The 20,835-nt window shown below is 41.7% G+C and overlaps 1 protein-coding gene across 7 annotated transcripts in view; it reads right to left on the bottom strand.

The window, feature by feature from the left end:
- Positions 1-4,753: 4,753 nt before the first annotated feature.
- LOC311135118 (CUGBP Elav-like family member 2) overlaps positions 4,754-20,835 on the bottom strand; it is a 45,073-nt gene continuing 28,991 nt past the window's right edge. For 2 of the 7 annotated variants that reach the window (XM_084169008.1, XM_084169011.1), the window contains exons 4-14: positions 19,137-19,185; positions 17,643-17,777; positions 16,545-16,624; positions 15,036-15,197; positions 14,285-14,384; positions 13,605-13,730; positions 12,837-12,992; positions 11,978-12,154; positions 10,969-11,112; positions 10,541-10,719; positions 4,754-9,275 (exon numbers count right to left, since the gene is read on the bottom strand). In XM_084169008.1, the coding sequence (XP_084025134.1) occupies positions 10,592-10,719; positions 10,969-11,112; positions 11,978-12,154; positions 12,837-12,992; positions 13,605-13,730; positions 14,285-14,384; positions 15,036-15,197; positions 16,545-16,624; positions 17,643-17,777; positions 19,137-19,185 (1,257 nt within the window). In that variant the 3' untranslated portion in view covers positions 4,754-9,275; positions 10,541-10,591. Of the gene's footprint in view, positions 9,276-10,540; positions 10,720-10,968; positions 11,113-11,977; positions 12,155-12,836; positions 12,996-13,604; positions 13,731-14,284; positions 14,385-15,035; positions 15,198-16,544; positions 16,625-17,642; positions 17,778-19,136; positions 19,186-20,835 lie in introns of all 7 variants that reach the window. The other 5 variants (XM_084169009.1, XM_084169012.1, XM_084169006.1 and 2 more) reach the window with 3 other exon arrangements.

The raw sequence follows: 20,835 nt of genomic DNA on the forward strand, positions 1-20,835 counted from the left end.
TGGTGTTCCTGTAGAACCCTGTGAGGGCCCTCGGGACAGGCCAAATTCCTTCAGCATCCTGTGTTTGACGAGTCGCTGTCGTGCGTTCTTCAATACGGTGTCTGTGTGGTTAGACCATTTCAGCTTCTCTGAGATGTGTACGCAGAGGAATTATAAGTTATTGACCATCTCCACGGCGGCCCTGTTGATGAGGATGGTGGCTTGTCCAGCCTGGTTCCTCCTGAAGTCCACAATCAGCTCCTCTGTTTTGCTAACGTTGAGGGAGAGGTTGAGGGAGAAGTTGTTCTTGATAACTCATGTAGATATTTGCTATGTTTTATTTGAATGAAAAACACCATGATATATGAGTTGTGGTTTTGTAGGTGATCAGAGATGAGGGGACTGGGTTAGAAACAGTTCTTATTCAGTAAAATGTCCTTATGATTCATGCATCAAATACTGTATATTAACTGTAGTTACACTTGTCAACAGTAGATGGTGACAATGTATTTATGGCCTGTTTAACCTACAGCCTGTAGCTGTCTGAGTTGAGCTACAGCTGTTATCATTTTGAATCTCTCTTAACTTCCCTGTAGGAGATGATTGGTCATATGCAGAGCTATGAATTAGTTAGGCCAATGACGAGTAGGCCTAGCCTATAACGTATTTCTGTATTTAAAATATAATGAAAGCCAAAGGAAATTCTGATCACAAATACATAGGCTAGCCAACACACATCATTTCTTTCTGCAATCCCCTATATAGGTTTTCATCAAGGTAAGAGCTTCTAATCTTTGTCTAGTAGACCAATATCTAATATAATTGGCATAACATATTTCTCGGCATATGGTATCCTAATCTTTGAGTTAAAGGGAAAACATAATTTAGGCCTATGACTTTTGTGACACAACGTGACCTCGTAGTCTAACTGGCCCGCCAACGCAATTCTTTCTCTCTCTGTTTGGAAAAATCCATCATAATCAATAATGTAATCCCGAAGAACTAGGGTAAACCCAGGTTTTTCTCCAAAAGAAAATGTAGGCCTACCTACCTAGACTAATTATTGTAGGCTATAAATGATTCAATTCCAATCATATAGCAAATATTGATTTTATTCAGTTAAATTCTTCAATTCAGTTGCTTCCCATTCCGTTGTATAGATTCTAGAACACCCACTAGGTGTTCGTCTCGCTCTCTGTCTCAGGTCCAGCATGGATAAATTGAGAGACGAAGACGTTTCTGACGGATGTCCTGTCAGCGGACCCCAGTCACATCCTTCAGCATGTAGACGAGCAGAAACGGGTAACTTTACACGAATACAGGAATCTGCACATCTTCAGTAAATCAGCCCCGGATGATTCTATCATCCGTTTGCTGGATACACTCATCAGTAAGAACGGTGTGACCTGAGGTAAATCCAGAGGTAAATTCCTGGCCCTGTTACATCAGCCAGACATCCAAACTACTTTCGCCAGACTGAAGAAAAGCAAACTGATGAGGTGTTATGCACTATTTTTATATAACGTAGCCACTATTCAATATCACAATAATTTAAAATCTTGTTGGGGGGTCTTTTAAAAGTTTTGTGTTTCAACTTCTGTTTTTTTTGTATGTACGTTGGTTGTTGTCTATGCTGCTCAAATAATGTCTTAATTAGAGCATAATACCGTTTTCTAATGTAATAACAACAACGATATAGCCCCGGCACCCAGCAACCCCAAACGCGGTGCCAACCACATCCTCCACAGTCCACACCCCAGGCCCAACCACAGGCACAACCATTTAAAAGCATCATTACCATACATACTGATTGAATCATGAACTATGTGTGCCGTTAGTAGAATTGTACATGAAATGTCTGACACAATTTTTTTGCCCTTGGAAGCCCCAATGGATAGACACACCATTATCATCGAGGACCACCAACGAGAACCACTTTGTAAACAAGTGTTTTAATGCACATCTTACTGTATGATTTTACCAGATACATTCATTTTAATTTGTGAAGGGTTACACATCAAGTAACAAAGAATGTAAACTAGAGGACTCTATCGGCCATTAACTTTGAGGCAAAACCTTATGGACTAATAAATGACATTATTGTTGTATTATTGTTTTTGTTAGGTTTCAAACCTTCCAACTACTACTCTCCTATGAAAAATAAAAACCCTGGGAAGACGTCGATGAAGACATCACCTGGGGGAAAGACTGAGAAAAACCACAGCATGTGGATACATCAAAGTTGAAGACAGGGGCCCAGGGGAAATACTTCCAAGCAGTTCTACAGCAAGCGGTTAGGCCGATGGACATTCTCATTTTGGAACCAGAGCAACGAAAACGTTTTTCAGGAGCCGAGAAGAGAGGGTAAATCAAACAGTATAATAAGCTTGATCGTGTCTGGTTTATAGTATAATAAGCTTGATCGTGTCTGGTTTATAGTATAATAAGCTTGATCTTGTCTGGTTTATAGTATAATAAGCTTGATCGTGTCTGGTTTATAGTATAATAAGCTTGATCGTGTCTGGTTTATAGTATAATAAGCTTGATCGTGTCTGGTTTATAGTATAATAAGCTTGATCTTGTCTGGTTTATAGTATAATAAGCTTGATCGTGTCTGGTTTATAGTATAATAAGCTTGATCGTGTCTGGTTTATAGTATAATAAGCTTGATCTTGTCTGGTTTATAGTATAATAAGCTTGATCGTGTCTGGTTTATAGTATAATAAGCTTGATCTTTTCTGGTTTATAGTATAATAAGCTTGATCGTGTCTGGTTTATAGTATAATAAGCTTGATCGTGTCTGGTTTATAGTATAATAAGCTTGATCGTGTCTGGTTTATAGTATAATAAGCTTGATCGTGTCTGGTTTATAGTATAATAAGCTTGATCGTGTCTGGTTTATAGTATAATAAGCTTGATCTTGTCTGGTTTATAGTATAATAAGCTTGATCGTGTCTGGTTTATAGTATAATAAGCTTGATCTTTTCTGGTTTATAGTATAATAAGCTTGATCGTGTCTGGTTTATAGTATAATAAGCTTGATCGTGTCTGGTTTATAGTATAATAAGCCTGATCGTGTCTGGTTTATAGTATAATAAGCTTGATCGTGTCTGGTTTATAGGATAATAAGCTTGATCGTGTCTGGTTTATAGTATAATAAGCTTGATCGTGTCTGGTTTATAGTATAATAAGCTTGATCGTGTCTGGTTTATAGTATAATAAGCTTGATCGTGTCTGGTTTATAGTATAATAAGCTTGATCGTGTCTGGTTTATAGTATAATAAGCTTGATCGTGTCTGGTTTATAGTATAATAAGCTTGATCGTGTCTGGTTTATAGTATAATAAGCTTGATCGTGTCTGGTTTATAGTATAATAAGCTTGATCTTGTCTGGTTTATAGTATAATAAGCTTGATCGTGTCTGGTTTATAGTATAATAAGCTTGATCGTGTCTGGTTTATAGTATAATAAGCTTGATCGTGTCTGGTTTATAGTATAATAAGCTTGATCGTGTCTGGTTTATAGTATAATAAGCTTGATCGTGTCTGGTTTATAGTACAGGTGTAATATTGACTGTCTTTGTCTCTTTCTTCAGTAAAGTTGAAGGGAATCTCATTCGAGAAACTTGGAGTAAACAAGTACAAAGAGGGGATAAAGTTCACAAACAAATCCAAATTGACTTTCATGAAAGGGAAAAAGACTACAGATGGAACCCACTGCTGAGAAAATATAAGAAACATTTTGATGAATGGTGTTAGACCAACTGTCTGTCAGAACATGCTCTCTCACCGACTGTGACAGTGTGGCGTTCAATGTCCAGACCAGAGACAATTAATGAATTACCTACTTGCCTACATTGTGTAAATACACATTTTATTTTAAGTAGCCATTAGAGCGCCACAGTGATACCAATCATTAGAAAGGAAATTGAGTAGCTACAGGTCGACTGTGTATTAGCCTATAGTTTGAAATAATTATTCCAACATAGCATGTAGCCTAGTGCGGTCTACACAGTGCATTGGGCAAAACAACCTGCATTTTAAACCTTACTTTGCTTCTTAATGTTCATTTAGTAGCCAGCTCCACCTCTGGGCAGCCAACTTATTTCCATAGCAGGCTGTGTTCCTGATACTATATAACCTATTAGTAACCGAATACATCGGAATGTAATAATTGTTTTTGAAATGTGTACTTTTAGACAAATATTACCCCGATTTGGTCTAGTCCTTTACTCTTTCGGCCCTGTGAAGTGGCCACTTGTCATCTAGAATGACTTGTTTTTAAAATAGTCACGTGGTTGTCATCCATGGTACACTGCACGTGCCGGCCTCGGTCTTTCTGAGCAGAGTCCAATGATGTATAAACACAATAGCCTTGTCCCATAGTGTGGCAATGGGTACTTCCAGTTGTTCATGGCCCTTATTCAGTAGTGCTAACGCTGATGTTCTTGCAGTTCAGTCGTTAGTAGATACCAAGGTATTTGGTGGCATCCTCAGACGACGGAGTACTTTACCTGTGGGGCTTCTTTTGAACAAACAGAACACACAAATCACTCATGGCCCCCAAATATGTTACATCCATAGGCTACTGTATATTAGTTTACTGGTATATTATTACTCAAATTATAAATCAGCAAACGCTTGGAAACAAAATAAATAAGCAAAGAGAAGGACAATGGAGAGAAACAAGTTAGGGAGACAGACACTGGGGAGTTTGTAAATGTTGTCACAACACTGGACAGGCACTGGGACTACACAACACACAGACACATTGAATATTAGGGGGAAATGGTTTAATTTTGGAGACAGAGGCAAAGAAACACCACACATGAACAAACATTTATCAAATAAAACACTCTGATTTCCAACTACACACACCACTGCTTCTATGGGAAAAATAGAAATATCTACCGACAGGTAAAAAGGAAAAAGCCCAGAAACTAAAACAAATAATTAACTTTCTATTAAACTAAGACATTTATCTATCCATACAAGTTGTCTATAATAAGCCCAGATGGTCATTTTTAATAACCACGTGGACTGAGAGCACAGCACTAACATGAAACTGACCAAGGTTTTAGAGGATCCCCACCCCCCAAAGTAGAAACTGAATAAAGTAGTGAGGAACGTGTAGAAAGCAAGTTAATGAAATCAAAATGAAGGTTACTTATTTAAGAAACAAAAACGTACTACCAGAAATGTTATCATTGACGACCATCAAGAAGCCAAACTCAACACTATCACATTCAAGGCCTTATAGAGAGGACAGACATTTTTTTTTCCAATATATATTTTTTTCTTTAATTATTTCCAATATAAAAAAAAAGCTTCACTGGTACAAAATACATATGCACAGCCAGTATTGTAGAAATTGGAAAGAGCCAGTTTTTTCGTCATTTCGTTTTTTTCAAATCCCACCCAAGTTTCAAAGGTTTAATTAAAAACAGAAAATCACTACTGTAATAATGTTTTACAGATAAGATCAACATGAAGATGCACCACGACTTTGGCTTTTCTCAAGACAACACAAACATCTATCAAATAATTTATGTGGAGAAGAACATGAACAAAGTCGTCCTATCAATTATGAATCATCAGATAAGACAAATGGTACAGAAAGAGGACAGAGATGTTTGACCAAGACAACATCTAAGAGAAGCAAAGCTACCACTCACTTAGCACTTCAGAGTATGAGAGAACAGAAAAACCGTGACCAGTGATAGAGATACTGAGTGAAGTCCCAAGTGGCACCGTATTTCCCTGCATAGTGCACTACTTTTGAACAGATTCATAGGCCCTGGTCAAAAGTAGTGCACTATGTAGGGAAATACGGTGCCATTTGGAATGAGTAATTAAAAATGAATGTTGTGACGGAAGCCCCCGAAGTGAGTTTCTAGCTCCTATACCCTGACCCATGTGTGATTTTATATTGTGCTTATATTTCAACATTTACGGTAACACTTTACAATACAGTTGTATAACTACCCATTATAATCAATTAAATATTTACTAACATTTGTTAACAGTTCGTTGTAGCCTACATACCAAATTGTTTTACAAACGGTCTTATAGTTAATGTTAATAACATGCCACACTTCCCAGGTTTTGGTTGATGTGAAAAAGGATATTACTATTCTATAATCAATATACAATAACATTACCATTTTACCTGACAACTAGGCATTCATATTATATCAATACACTGTCTGTGACCGTACCGCAAAGCACTCAACTTTGTCCACTCACTAACAGGGGGATTTGTCTTCAAAAGGTTTAGGGTGTTTATTGTACAATAATAATATTCACAAATTACTTGCCAATGTGTTAAAATTCAGTAAATCACGTACCATTTGAACCAATAACGCGACACAAAGTGGAAAACAACACATCAGCGGGTGATTTAGCCTTCATGACACACTGGTATCTATATTATAACAAAAGCAAACTGAGCGTTCCTAACTGCAGCATATCTCTAGTCCTTAAACCAAGGCCTACTAGCATCTGGATAGGCAGTTTCTAGACATATGGCACTGACTTTTGTATTGCATTTGGATAGAAAAACGCACTGCAGAAAGCACATTCTCCATCATAGTCAACATAAAATATTGTTTATTAGTGGTACCTTGGTAGTTCTGGGAAGTGCCACCAACCCATGCTTCAAAAACAAACAGATTAGCAAAAAAATGTACATTTCCCCCAATATTATATAACGGACAAAATCAAAAATCACTCCCATTCAACAGACACTTCAAAACTCCTCAGGTGCTGCTAGAACCTCCTAGATAAAACGGGTGCCATCTTGGGTGATTTGTAAGTTTTAAAAAAACTAAACAAAAAACGGCAACAAAAAAAAAAATGCATTTTGTGGCTTGTTAATCCCAAATCTGTTGAGAAAGACACGGTAGGCAGTGCTTGCATCTTCCACACACAGCTGAATCTCAAACACAAAGGACCCTGAGTTGACAACCCTTGTTTAGCGCCTTCTGGGTCGTATTCATAAAGCGTATCAGAGTAGGAGTGCTGAACTAGGATCAGTTTTCGACTTTGTATCATATAAATGAATAAGATTACATGAACAGGGGGGACCTGATCCTAGACGCTTTGTGAATATGGGACCAAGTACGCATGTTTTTGGGGAACCTTTCTTTGGGGGCGGTGATCGAGATGCAGGGGCTGGATGTAAATTATTTGAGCTGTCCCATCATCTTTTCAGTACAACTGACAGAAAGTAGGCTAGTCCATTATCATCCAATAAAAGACACTTCTGATCTGAGTAGTAAACTTTATGCCGAAACATGGAATGCTTTTGTAAACCAACACTTTTGGTGGGGGGGGTAGGTTCAGCAGTGTTAACACATAGATACTGTGTGACCGTTTTGAATAGAAAATTACTTTTTTTCTTCTTAAACGTGTGATTTCAACTATCTTATCACCAACAAATACATTTGTGTGTGTGTGTGTGTGTGTGTGTGTGTGAGAGAGAGAGATCGAATAAACATTCCCCTGTGTGCGATTTCACGTTCAGGGGCTCCCAGTGTTCTTACTGTCACAGAACAGAGTGTGTGTTTGAGGAAAATTGGGCACTCACATGAAAGCATATTGTAAGAACTTAAAGAACACTGAGTTTGACACATGGGCACTTTAAACAAAAACGCCTCGTCTGTCTTCTGTGGTAATGGACATTATCTTGCAATATGAGGCATCCATACTAGACAAAAACATCAATTTCTGAAATTAATTCTCAACAAGAAATTCAAAAAAAATTCTCAAGACCTTAAGAATTTAACACTAAATTTAAACTATTTTCTTTTAATGTAGGAAAAAAATGAAAATCAAAATGTAGTCAATATATTCCCCAAGATGAGACAATGACAATCTACTTAACTGATGTGTCCACCCCCCGCCAAAAAAGACATTTTTGCAGAGGTTAAAATAGCAATGTAAGTACACATGTAAGTAACATCACCACTAGTAAATTAGTTATTTTTTTTGAAAGGCTGTGTTGTGTTGATCGAGCAAACAGATTTTTTTTTTTTGTTGTTCCACTTAAAAATGGAATACACTTAAAGACCCTAGATGACATTACAACATAATCTACAAAAGAACCCCAAAGTTAACCTGGGTTTCTGTTTTACTTAGCTTTAAACTTCTATAGATTCAATGGTATAAAATATAGGTAATCTAAGTGTGCATTTAAACCACAGATTGTCTATTTGTGAATCAGTTCTAAAAAAGTTCAGACTCATGTAGGTAGTCATTTCCCCTAGTAATCAAGAGCAAATCTACCTCTATTGTGCCGTCAATATTTTTGAAAAAATAAAGCAAAATAGGTAAATACACATATTTTCATTAATGAAAGCCAAGAGTCTCTTTTTAAACAGCCTTGGTGACAAAATGGAAAATGTGAAAAACCTAAACAGAGCACTGAGGGGCATTCTGGTTGATAATCAGACTTGTTTTTAAAAGTGTTGCGAGTCAAGTGGTCTTAGGGTGCGCGTCTGAAATGGAACCCTATTCCCTACATAGTGCACTACTTTTGACTAGAGCCCAGGGCCCGGGTCAAAAGTGGTGCGCTACATTGGAGATGGGGTGCGATTTTGGACACAGCATTATTTTGTTGTTTCAGAAGCAGACATATTGCTAATGGCACAAAGCAGCACAGCACTGTGCTAGTCCCTGTATTCAAACTTTCAAGTGAACTTTATACTGAGAGAGAAGAGGTAAAAAGAAACAAGCAACAGAAACAAGCAAATTACAAAATAATAAAAAAAAAAACAATCCCACAGGCTTTTAAAACAAGTTTTTTTTTTTTTTTGCATTCGCAAGTTTTTTTTTTACTAATTCAAAGTATTTTTAAATGAAATGACCGCAGGTAAGATTTCACATTGATTTTGCTTGACCGACCTCCCCTCACATTTGATACAGGAAAAAACAAACAAAAAGTTACATGCAAAAAAATCAGGACTGTATCCAAAATGACAGCATATTCCCTATATAGTGCAGTAATTTGCACTGGTCAAAAAGGCTCTGGCCAGAAGTAGTGCATTGTATAGGTAACTGGGCGCCATTTTGGACACACCCAATCATGTTGAGCTAAGGTCAAATGTCATAGGTCAAAAGGTCAGCGGGGTGTGTGGCCAGGTAGCCTATTGGTCAGGTGAGCTTTAGAGCGGCATCAAAGAGCCAATGGTGGGAGGATGATGAGGAGTAGCCGGGAGGAAGAGGAGTTTGGAGTTGGCTTTCAACACCATGAGGACATGCTAGGCTAACGATGAGCAAACAGGCATGAAGATTTGTTCTAAAAAAAAGGGAAGAAAAAACACGGAGAGAGATGTAGAGAGAGATGTAGAGAGAGAGAGATGTAGAGAGAGAGAGATGTAGAGAGAGAGAGAGAGAGAGAGAGATGAGAGCGAGAGAGAGATGAGAGCGAGAGAGAGATGTAGAGCGAGAGATGTAGAGAGAGAGATGTAGAGAGAGAGATGTAGAGAGAGACAGAGAGATGTAGAGAGAGAGAGAGAGAGATGTAGAGAGAGAGAGAGATGTAGAGAGAGAGAGATATGTAGAGAGAGAGAGAGAGATGTAGAGAGAGAGAGAGAGATGTAGAGAGAGAGAGAGAGAGAGAGAGAGAGATGTAGAGAGAGAGAGAGAGAGAGAGAGAGAGAGAGAGAGAGAGAGAGAGAGAGAGAGAGAAAGGTGTAGAGAGAGAGATAAGTTAGACAGAGCCACAGCACAAGAACCTTTCAACCATGAGGCACAATCAACCAACAACTGCCAGTCACCACACATAGCATTAACTGCAAATCGGGGATGATCTTTCCCCACACACAAAACAATACACAGGTTTGACACAGGAAATGACATCACCAGATTAGGAAATGACATCACTAGATGTATGGTAGAGAGACTCAGACATACACTGATCCATCTCCAGTCAGTCCCTTTAGGGAAGACTTGGACAGACGGATGGAATGATTGGAAGAAGTTAATTAAGAAAGAGCGATGAGAGCAGAGGTAGCCCCAGCAGCTTGACATGGCTTAGATTAAGAGAGAAAGAATGCGAGAAAAAGGTGGAAGCAGAGAGAGAGAAAGTAAACAGGAGCTTCACATAGAGATCAATGCGACAGACTGAAGACCAAAAGCTCAGAAAATCTGACAGAATCAAGCCTGTGTGTCTGATTCTTAGTCAACCTGTATTTTAAACCTTGTAGAGGTAATGAAACCGTATGATCCCTCTTTTATATCACACGACACAAAAAGACTCCCTTGAACATTGGCTCCATCGATAGCTATAAATAATCATATAAATTATAACACTTTATACGACTCAAAAATGACACGATGAAACTGTGAAAGGAATGGATGGGTGTAATAATAAACATTGTAGAGAGATAAGATCGTAACGTTAAGAGAATAATCGTCGACGACCCCCCTGTGGTGAGAGTTGGTATGACACCCACAGCCCCTTTCCACCATACCCCAGTGAAATAAGTCTCTGCTGTGGCGATCGGGTGGCCTCGGCTCTAGTCGTGGGTTGGCTAGCTGGTTGGGTAGACTTAGACTTACCCTAGCATTGCTAACACAGAGCCAGGGGGAAGGCCCCTGCCCTGGGTACGATCAGTAGGGTTTGCTGTCGTTCTTGGAGCGCTTCAGCTGCACCTTGAGCCTCTTCATGCCGATCTGGAAGCCGTTCATGGCCTGGATGGCGGCCTGCGCCGACACCGGATTGTCGTAGCTGACGAACCCTGAGGAATGGACGAGGGAAAGGTAAATACTAGTAAACAGCTATTAAAGTTATATTAAGCATGCAAGTTAGCGAGAGAGCTGTGTCTGTGGTAAACTAAACTCTTATGTAAGCAATAAAACATTGATCTATGCATTTTAGAATTGGAGCAACAAAAAGAGAACACTTTTGGAATTTTCCGATGGCCTGTATCTATCCATCCATCTATCGCTATGCTCATGTTTAGGGGGTCGAAGACGACCATACGTACCGAAGCACTTGCTCAGATTGGTCTGTTTGTCAATGAAGACTTTGGCAGAGACGACGTTTCCAAAAGGCATGAACATCTGAAGGACATCCTGGTCTCCAAACTCCTGGGGCAGGTGATATATGAACAGGTTAGCCCCCTCAGGACCTGTGGGAAGAGAGGAGAGAGAGACTAAGGTCAATGGAGGAAACATTTTGACAGATCAAGAAACACCAAAGCACACCTACGGCCATCAGACTGACCTGGGTTCAAAACAGTATTTGAAATCTTTCCAATACTTAAATCGAGCTCGCCTAGCGCAATGGAATAGTCCCAAAAGTGCAAAGCCTGCCCAACTGGCACTCAAGGGCTCCCTGGTAAAATCTCCCATAGGTACAGATCTAGGACCAGTTTACCCTCCCCCAAACCTAACCGTAACCATTAGTGGGGTAAAAGCAAAACTGACCCAAGATTAAAGTTTAGGGGTTAACTTACCATACTCGTGGCAGGCTCAAGGAAATGCTCAAAGTATTTGAAAGAAAGCCAATACTACCTGAACCCAGGTGTGGTTAGTGTGACTGTGGACTGACTCACCCTCCTTCTGGCTCCTGGCTAAAGGAGCAATGAAGGAGAGGACGCAGTTTTTTAAAGTTTAATTTTTTTTTGAAAGAGAGAATGATGTGGTACTCAGTAAACATGCGACTCTGTGCCCTTCGGTTAATCAATTATCTTCTTTAAATGTCATCCACCTTTTTAGGTGCCCAGCGCATATGGGCTTACAAGACACTCGGAAACACACACGTCAATTTAAAGGGATCCCAATGGAAATAAGTAATTTACTTTGTGTTATCCTAGACAAGCTTGAAATTGTATGTACTGTCCACATATGTTCGATTCCCACGGGGGAACCAGTACGAGAAAAAAAAGTATGAAAATGTATGCACTCACTACTATAAGTCGCTCTGGATAAGAGCGTCTGCTAAATGACTACAACACAAAACAATATTGGTAAATGGTGTGGCCTGAAACCCACCCTCCTTCTGGCTCCCGCCGGCTGCTCCCTGCAGTAGGGACTGGCTGTAGAGGGAAGGCAGGGCGGAGGCAGTGTACTGCTGCATCCCTGAGTAGGCCTGGGTCAGGGCATCCATGGAGCTCGCCCCAGAGCCGTTGGCCATCGAGGCCCCCAGACCCCCGTTCATAGCAGCCATACCTAACACAGTAGACGGAAACATAGAATTTATTTTGACAATTCAAAAATATAGATTATATCCACGCAAGTGGATACAACAGCCAGACAGGCTTTGACACCTAGTCCTTTCTACCGTACAGTAGGGCCGGGACGATACCAGTATCGCGATACTCATTATTAGTATTGTGGCAAGCAAACAAAACACGAAGCAGATTTAACTTATTTAGGAAAACAGCCCTAATGTTGGAAACTAACATTATGTTGTCATCTAGAGTCATATTGATTTATTTTCTGGCTATAGCACACTATATTATATACAGCAGGTTTTTAAAAGGACCAAAGAGTGGTCTGCTTCGTGTTTTCATTTTTGCCATGGGAAAAAAAATAGTGCAATGCTGGTATCGTCCGGGCCCTACCGTACAGACTGGCATTCGTGTAGTCATACATTTGAGATTCAATGAGGACTATAGTGGCTGGGTTCCCAGACACCAGCCTGGTCCTGGACTAAAAACAGATTTTTTATGGAGATTCTCCAAAGCATTCGTTTTGGTCCTGGACCAGGCAATCTGTGGCCGTGAAACCAGGCAGATATCTAAAGAAGCCTGATCACCAACAGAATGAAGGTATGATTTGAAAGACGGAAACAACAAACAGGGTTGAAGAAAAGGTAGTAAAGTCATGTTTTCTTTAGTGCGGTACTCACTCAGGGCGTACTCACCGCTGACCCCCCCAGTGAGGGCGTTGAGATTGTTGAGACCCATGGAGGCCCCCGCCAGGCCCCCGCCGAGGCCCTGGGTCAGGCCCAGAGAGGCCAGGGTGTTCATGGCTGCACCTGCGCTGGAACCTGCTGTCTGGCCTGCTGCTGGGGAGAGATCACCGTTAGGTAAACAGAGACTCACTCACTCCACAAACTAATCTATCAATTCAACTGATTAACTCACATAGTCGTAAGTAAATTAAAGATGACAAAAAGCAAATAAGCTATAGCGTATAGTGGTTCCCCAATAGGCGGCCTGCGGGCCGGTGAATTTATTTGGGAGGCCAAGTCTTATTTTATTATAGTTTTCGTTGTTGGAAATAAAATACAAAAATCACCAGGAAATCAGCTCAAAGTGATTTTAATTGAGGAAATCAATTCAAGTATTCCCACACATAAATAGAGGCATATGTGATCGTATCCCAATGTAATGAAGGATTGAAATTATTCTGTTTATCACAAATACAATATCTGTTTGGGATTGCAGTGTTATTTATAACTATGTTCCTGCCCTCCCGACCATCCGCTCAAGGAAAGATCAGCCCACAGCTGAATGTAACTGGGGACCTGTGGTGGATCGGATATAATCCAGGCAAAATGCAAATGAACGACACTTGTAGTTGTAATCTTTTGGTGGGTGGCGACTTTTTAATAACACAAAAGTAAAAATGAGAGAAACTGGGTTTGGACTACCTAGTGCTGTACCATATTTACCTGAGTTGTAGAGATTACCTAAAGCTCCGTTGGCTGACAGGGCGTTGGTGGAGCCGCCTGAGTTCTGGGCTGCAGAGGCGGCAGCAGCTAACGTGGCCAGGTTCTGCAGCTGCAGCTGGTTCACACCTGGAAGAGGAGACAGAGGGAGATGTTTAACGTCGTCCTCATTATAAGAAGTAATATTGTCATGATCAGCTAACATGGCTGGAACAGGGGAGGAGAGATAATTGATATACCTCGATAAATACAACTAAGAACAGATTCCTATTTGCAATGAAAACCGAGAGGGGGGAAATGGAGCTGCATCAGCTGTCCTTATGGGAGACCAGAAGAGTGGAATCATCGGCTTACAGAAGATGGCAAGAAGAAGCTGACTTCATATCATTGACATAACAGGAAAACAAGTGACCTTAGCACACTGCCTTGAGGCACTCCACAGGTTTTTGGATATTCACCCCTCTAAGTTTGTCCCCAGCAGACTTGTGTCTCCTAGAATAGCTACTCTGATTAATCTTCCCAACGATGATCTCATTCAAGGGTAAAGTGATGTTAGTAGTTGTGAAACTATGTGGGAGTGAAACACTGAGTCAGAAGGTTGTTTACATGAACAGTTGTCTGTTTGTTTAATCGAAGTGGGATGGAGTTATGGGGAACGGGAACAGGGACAGTGATTGACTCACCTCCTAGTCTCTGCATGCCACCAAAACTACTCTGGTTACCAAAACTACTCTGGTTACCAAAACTACTCTGGTTACTGGTAGCTGTCGCCTGTTGGAGCAACTGTGAAAGAAAGAGAAAGAGTGAGTTCTAGAACAATAGAACAAAAGGAGATACTTGTGCTCTTTCTCAATTAGTTTAGTCTTTCCATGATTCCTCGCGTCCTCTCTCCTCAAAACTCATTGGAGGAGAAGGTCCGAGGGGAGGGACCTTGGATCTCCTCCTCAAATATGGTTTGAGAAAAAGGCTAGGAGAGATGACAAGGAACCGAGGAAAAACAAATTGAGAAAGAGTCCATTACTTCTCAATGCCATGCTTTCCAACAATGATAAACTGTGTATATTTATGAAAAAGTATATTGATGGTTTCCACTTACTGACAGGTATTGTGGTGCGAGGTCTCCCAGCCTGGCCAACCCTGTGGTGCACTATAGTGTACTATGGTGTGTTAAGGTGTACTTACTGCCAGGTTACTGTTATGTACTATAGTGTAATTAGTGCCAGGTACTGTGGTGAGGCCTACCAGGTCACTGTGGTGTACTATAGAGTACTATGGAGTATTAAGCAGGGTTGGGGTCAATTCCATTTAAATTCCAGTCAATTCAGGAAGTACACTGAAATTGCAATTCTCCTCAACGCTTTTCCAATGAGTAAAATTGGAATTTGGTTTACTTTCTGAATTGACCCCCAACCCTGGTATTAAAGGCGTACTTACAGCCAGGTACTGTGGTGTGAGGCCTCCCAGCCCTGCCAGGTTTCCCCAGGTGGAGGCGCTGTTGAGCTGCTGCATCTGTTGGGCCATCTGCTGCTGCAGGCGCCGCTGCTCCTTGTCCCTCTGAGTGTCCGCAAACTTACACACCATGGGGGAAGTGCAGCCCTGTAGTGGGGGAGGGGAGGGTTGGATGTCACCCAGTGAAGTTCACACACTGTCACGTACAGAGACACTATCACAGAGTAAAATCTGCAAGGTCATTTTGTCAGGAATCCCCATTTGTAGGGGATGGACTATGCCTGTGGTAAACTGGGAAATGTATTTCTTTAAATAAACTTGTCAAAGTGTTGCATTCAAATCGTAAACAAACACACTGCCATGCACGACAAAGCCAGGCAACGTTCCACAGACAGAACCAGGAAGGGATAATGTTCAGACAGACAGACAATTACACTTTTTAACAATGGAGGGTATGGCTCAAAACGAGGATTGGGGCGGAAGGGAGGGACTGAGGCTGAGGAGAGTCGACTCCACACACACAAACACACACACAAACACACACGGATGTGTACGTCCAAGTCATGACATAACTAGATAAGACATTTTGCCACAACAAAACTCATACATAGCATAGCGCTGTATTCTTCTGTAACAGACAGACATTACAAGCCAGATATTGACGCGTCACTGGAGAGACCAGACGGAGACATGCGGAGGGTATCTGTGTGAGAGAGCCAGACGAGGGAACCAGGCTTGACAGGAAATGACTTTCAACACTAGTAGCACCTCCCGTAGGACCAGGGGGTAACAGACAGTAAAAGGGACTACTAGGGTTGTAAAATGCCTGGAAATGTTCCCAAAAATCCCCAGAAAACCCAGTCACAGGATGCATGGAATCATGAGGGAACGCTTCAACCGTGATTTCTGGAAAACCTGGGAATTGTTAAAACATTTCCAGAATTTCACCATTTTATAGCAACCCTCAAAAAGGGTGCCACCATTAGTGGGACCTAGTTCTAATCTCCGAGGTCCAGAGATGAGTTGGGTTTAATGAGTTGTTCCTAATTAGGGATCGGTTGGATGCTTCACTAGGGAGCCGCTGACATGTTGGCCGTCACATTACTTCTGCTCCAGTTACTAAGCACTGAACTGATCCAACAGGAATACTGGCCCAGTTCCTAAGCACTGAACTGCTCCAACAGGAATACTGGCCCAGTTCCTAAGCACTGAACTGCTCCAACAGGAATACTGGCCCAGTTTTGAACGGATTTAGCGGGACAGATACTCAAATACAGTAGCCTATATTTCAGTTAACGCCCTATTCGATAGAGTGGAGTCTATGTTCTACCATGTTTAACGTTGGTAAACACTTGTGTAAGAGGTTGTAGGGTGCTTTGCAACTGACACGTCACATTATCAATACATTTGTGGGATATTATGGATTCATTAGGCTTCCTCTAAAACAGATTAAAAAAATAAATAAATACAAATATGTGCTAAGGGATACAGTACCTCCATAGTCTGAGAGTGATGCATGGTTTTGATTGCATTCGCAGCCTGAGCCCTGGTAGAAAATGTGATAAACGCACAGCCTGTAGGGGAGGGGGAACAAGAGGGGGGGGGGGAGGGGGGGGGACAAAGAAGAAACAAAACCAGACAAAAAAGGTATTTGGACACGTCGTTATGAAACGTTACACATTACACAGTAACACAGTAGCAGAATGAACGGCACTCCAAGCACACCGACAGAAGGACCGCTCTCACTGGTTAGTACATGGAAGAAAGAACACAACGACAAGTCACAACAACAACAATCACGGTGACGTAACAGTAACGGACGTATTATATCACAATTAAGAGAAGCTGAGGATGGGGCGACGGGGTGAATGTGATAACTAACACAACACACTATGGGGTGGGGGTAACTGAAATGTAGAGATATCTGCATAGAAACGGCATGGCAACATCACATGCTACAATGACAGACACTCAACACGGCTAATATCTAACGACAGGGCGCAGTGACAGTTTGAGCTGTGTTCTGCATGTTCTGCTCTGCTTTCCACTCATTGGCTTTTATGGCGTCTTCTGCGGCACAGACAGATAGATAGAAGTTGCGGCAGGCGGAGAGGAATAATCCCATCCTTTGTGGAGCATAGTGGGGGCGGTGCAGCACTGACTGGGTGTGTGTGTGTGTGTGTGTGTGTGTGTGTGTCCTGTGCTGCCAGCTGAGCCCGGCCCAGAACACCAGCAGCTAGGGGTTGCCATGACGACGGCCAGGATATTTTGTTACAGGCAGAGGTGAGAGCGGTGGTGCGGCCCCCCTCACTCTGCTCAGAGAGGTAGGAGGGTGGAGTGGCGGTATGGACCCCTCTCTCTCTCTGCTCTGTGGTGTGGGGGGGGGGGGACGTTTAAAGAGGAAGCCACTACCATAATACCTAAACAGATTATTTATCCAAAGCGACTTGCAGTACATTTGACATGCATATATTTTTTTCTATGTGTATTATGATTCCTTCGGGAATTGAACCCAATACCTTGGTGTTAATATCACCACGCTCTTATAAAGGAAGCGTGGAGGAGAGTGACACTGCGTTACCCACAACCCACCTCTGCTCAGACCGTCGGGTCCACGGAGAATTCGGCATTCCTCTATCTGGCCAAAAGCAGAGAACATCAACCGGACCTCATTCTCGCCGTATTTCTTGGTCACCATTCCGATAAAGAGTTTTCTGTCTTCCACCGCTGAAATAGAGAAATAAAGCAATTATTGAAGTGCACATCCCCACCTCTGCATATACACTGAGTGTACAAAACATTAGGAACACCTTCCTAATATTGAGTTGCACCCCCTTTTGTCCTCAGAACAGCCTCAATTCGTTGGGGCATGGACTCTACAAGGTGTCGAATGCGTTCCACAGGGATGCTGGCCCATGTTTAGTCCAGTGCTTCCCACAGTTATGTCAAGTTGGCTGGATGTCCATTAAAAATGGTGGACCATGCTTGATACACACAGGAAACTTAAGCGTGAAAAACCCAGCAGCGTTGCAGTTCTTGACACAAACCGGTGCGCCTGGCACCTACTATCATACCCCAATCAAAGGCTCTTAAATATTTGGTCTTGCCCATTCACCCTCTGAATGGCACACATACACAATCCATGTCTCAATTGTCTCCAGGCTTTTTAACCCGTATCCTCCCCTTCATCTACACTGATTGAAGTGGATTTAACAAGTGACATCAAGAAGGGATCATAGCTTTCCCCTTGTCAGTCTATGTCATGGAAAGAGCAGGTGTTCCTAATGTTTTGTACACTGTGTAGATATTTATGCTGTAAATTGTATCTTCCTAACTGTAAATTCACTCATACCCTACAGTTCTACGTTCACTATCTATTTTGTATATAATGTATGTAAACTGTCTCTAGCCTATATGTTGTCTATTGCGATCAGATTCATATCACCAAGTAACATTCTGGGTGTAAATGTGATTCTGAGAAAGAAAAAGAGAGAGTAAAGTGGGAGAAGAGGAAGGAATGAGTGATGAATGAGTGCACGTGGAGATCGCGTCAGGCAGTCTGGTCCCAGATCAGTTTGTGCTGTACAGCAAACTCCTTTGATCATTCTCATGCCTTGGCATCACAAACAAATCTGGGACCAGACTACCATTTGGGACATTGTGTGGGAACAATTTTTTTTTTTTAAATAAAATTGTAAAAAATGAAAACTTAAAGTGATGAGATTCCCCCCCCTTGTAATTTCCCCACTTCCTCCGGGATTTCATGGTCGACATTAGTTGTGTTCTGATCTCAGGTTGCGCCCCACATAGCACCCTGTTCCCTATTTATTCCTAATGGGCCCCGGTCAAAAGTAGTGCAGTACATATGGAATAGTGGGACGCAGCCCCATTCTCTTTAACTGGTCGAAAGTAGTGCAGTACATATGGAATAGTGGGACGCAGCCCCATTCTCTTTAACTGGTCAAAAGTAGAGCAGTACATATGGAAGTGAGACACAGCCCCATTCTCTTTAACTGGTCAGAAGTCATGTTTTGCTTAGACAGGCTTCAGCCCGTGCCACAGCGTATCTGCGGTGATGTCACTCACCGTTTGTTTTCTCACTGTCGGCGGGTTTCATCTGGATGGGATGATGCATCTGGAAGGAGAACACGGAAGAAACATGTTTAACATCATGCCATCATCACACCTGTCATCACAAATCACACACGCCAACAACCCGTTAGCTCCCACGACGATGAACGGACCTGGTGCTGCTTGGCTGTTGATTCCTCCCTGGCTCTCTCAATTGTTTAAAACCCTGTCCTCTCCTAGCCTCCTCTCCATCTGAACTGATAAGGTCAGGTGAAAGCAAGCCTAATGATGAGGTTGCTTCCGCCATATTGTTTTCACAGGTTTGTACAGTCTTTCCCAATCAGTGCAGATGAAGGGAAGGTGACAGATGGAGAATATAGAAAAAGCCCATGTTGCCCCCTTACTGGTTTTTACACTCATTTCACAAGTATTGCTCTCCCCTGGTCTGCTTCGAAATGTTTACTGCCCTTTCAAGTGATAGCTATTGTGAATGGAACGCTAACTAATACCATCCATTTCCACTAGCATTGCTAACACGCTCCAAAAATGAGCGGCCACATCTTAGCTAGAGCTCCAACAAGAAGCTGGCAGAAAATCCAATCAGTCTCCAAATGACATATTTCCACCTGCAATTTATTTCCCCCGGCAGTTCCACTGGATCCTTTAATATGCTGAGGGAGAAGTGGATCTGAAGAGCTAGCCTCTTGGATTAGCAATCTACACCTGCCATGTTGGCACAGAGACAGCAGGAAAGGGAACTGAAGGAATATATAGCGAAGTGACTCATTTTTAAGTAAGGGGAATAGAGATAAGAGTGAGGTTGCAAGGTTTCAAGTTATGTTTATTTATCATGGGAAATGATTGGATATCTTACTCGAGCAAGCTCTCAAGATCAAATCAAAACAAAACACACACACACACACACACACACACACACACACACACACACACACACACAAGGCTGACTGTATGAAATGCTGTTATTTTTCTAGAGAAGGGAACCACGAGAAATAAGGCTAGGCTTAAAAATATGGCTAAGTTTAAAATGTATTTCTGTGTATTTATGACAACTTTGGAAATTTTACTCCCTCGCTTGAGCACTCATGATAAAAACAAGAGGCAGTTATGAAATGTGTGGTATTTCGAGAGGAAAGGGAACTAAGAGAAAATCGACAGATGGCCCTCTCTGTATGAGGACCGGCATCACTCATCAAGGAGAGGAAGGCAGACACAGGGAGTCAGTGCGACAGGAAGACCTACCTGCATTCAAATACTATTTGAAATCTTTCAAATAAACTTTGAGTGTTTCCTTTAGCCTGCCTGGTGTGTCAAATGGGTGGCCATGACAGGTTTTGCATGTTTGGTTCCATTGCAACAGAGAAGTTCACGAACAGCTCAGGTATGTTAAATTATTTTAAATAGTATTTGAACCCAGGTCTAGCAACCGACAGGGACGCAAGCTTTTCCACTGACACACCATGGGTCTCCAGTCAATGCCAGGAGCAGCGTGACTGGCTGAGGTAGGGAGCAGCCGTTCAAAATACACTATTTGATAATGCGTTAACTGCCAGAGTAGAGCTGGGACGATAAACCGAAAATGTAATCGACATCGACCGCTTATTGTGGACATTTGGCTGATAACGTTAATTACGATAAATAACCTATAGGGCCCTACTAGAGAATTGTTTTTAAAATGAAATAAATGTGCTCCTTT

This window comes from Coregonus lavaretus (assembly GCF_964263955.1).
Source record: "Coregonus lavaretus genome assembly, chromosome: 9".
NCBI classification, from domain to species: Eukaryota; Metazoa; Chordata; class Actinopteri; order Salmoniformes; family Salmonidae; genus Coregonus; species Coregonus lavaretus.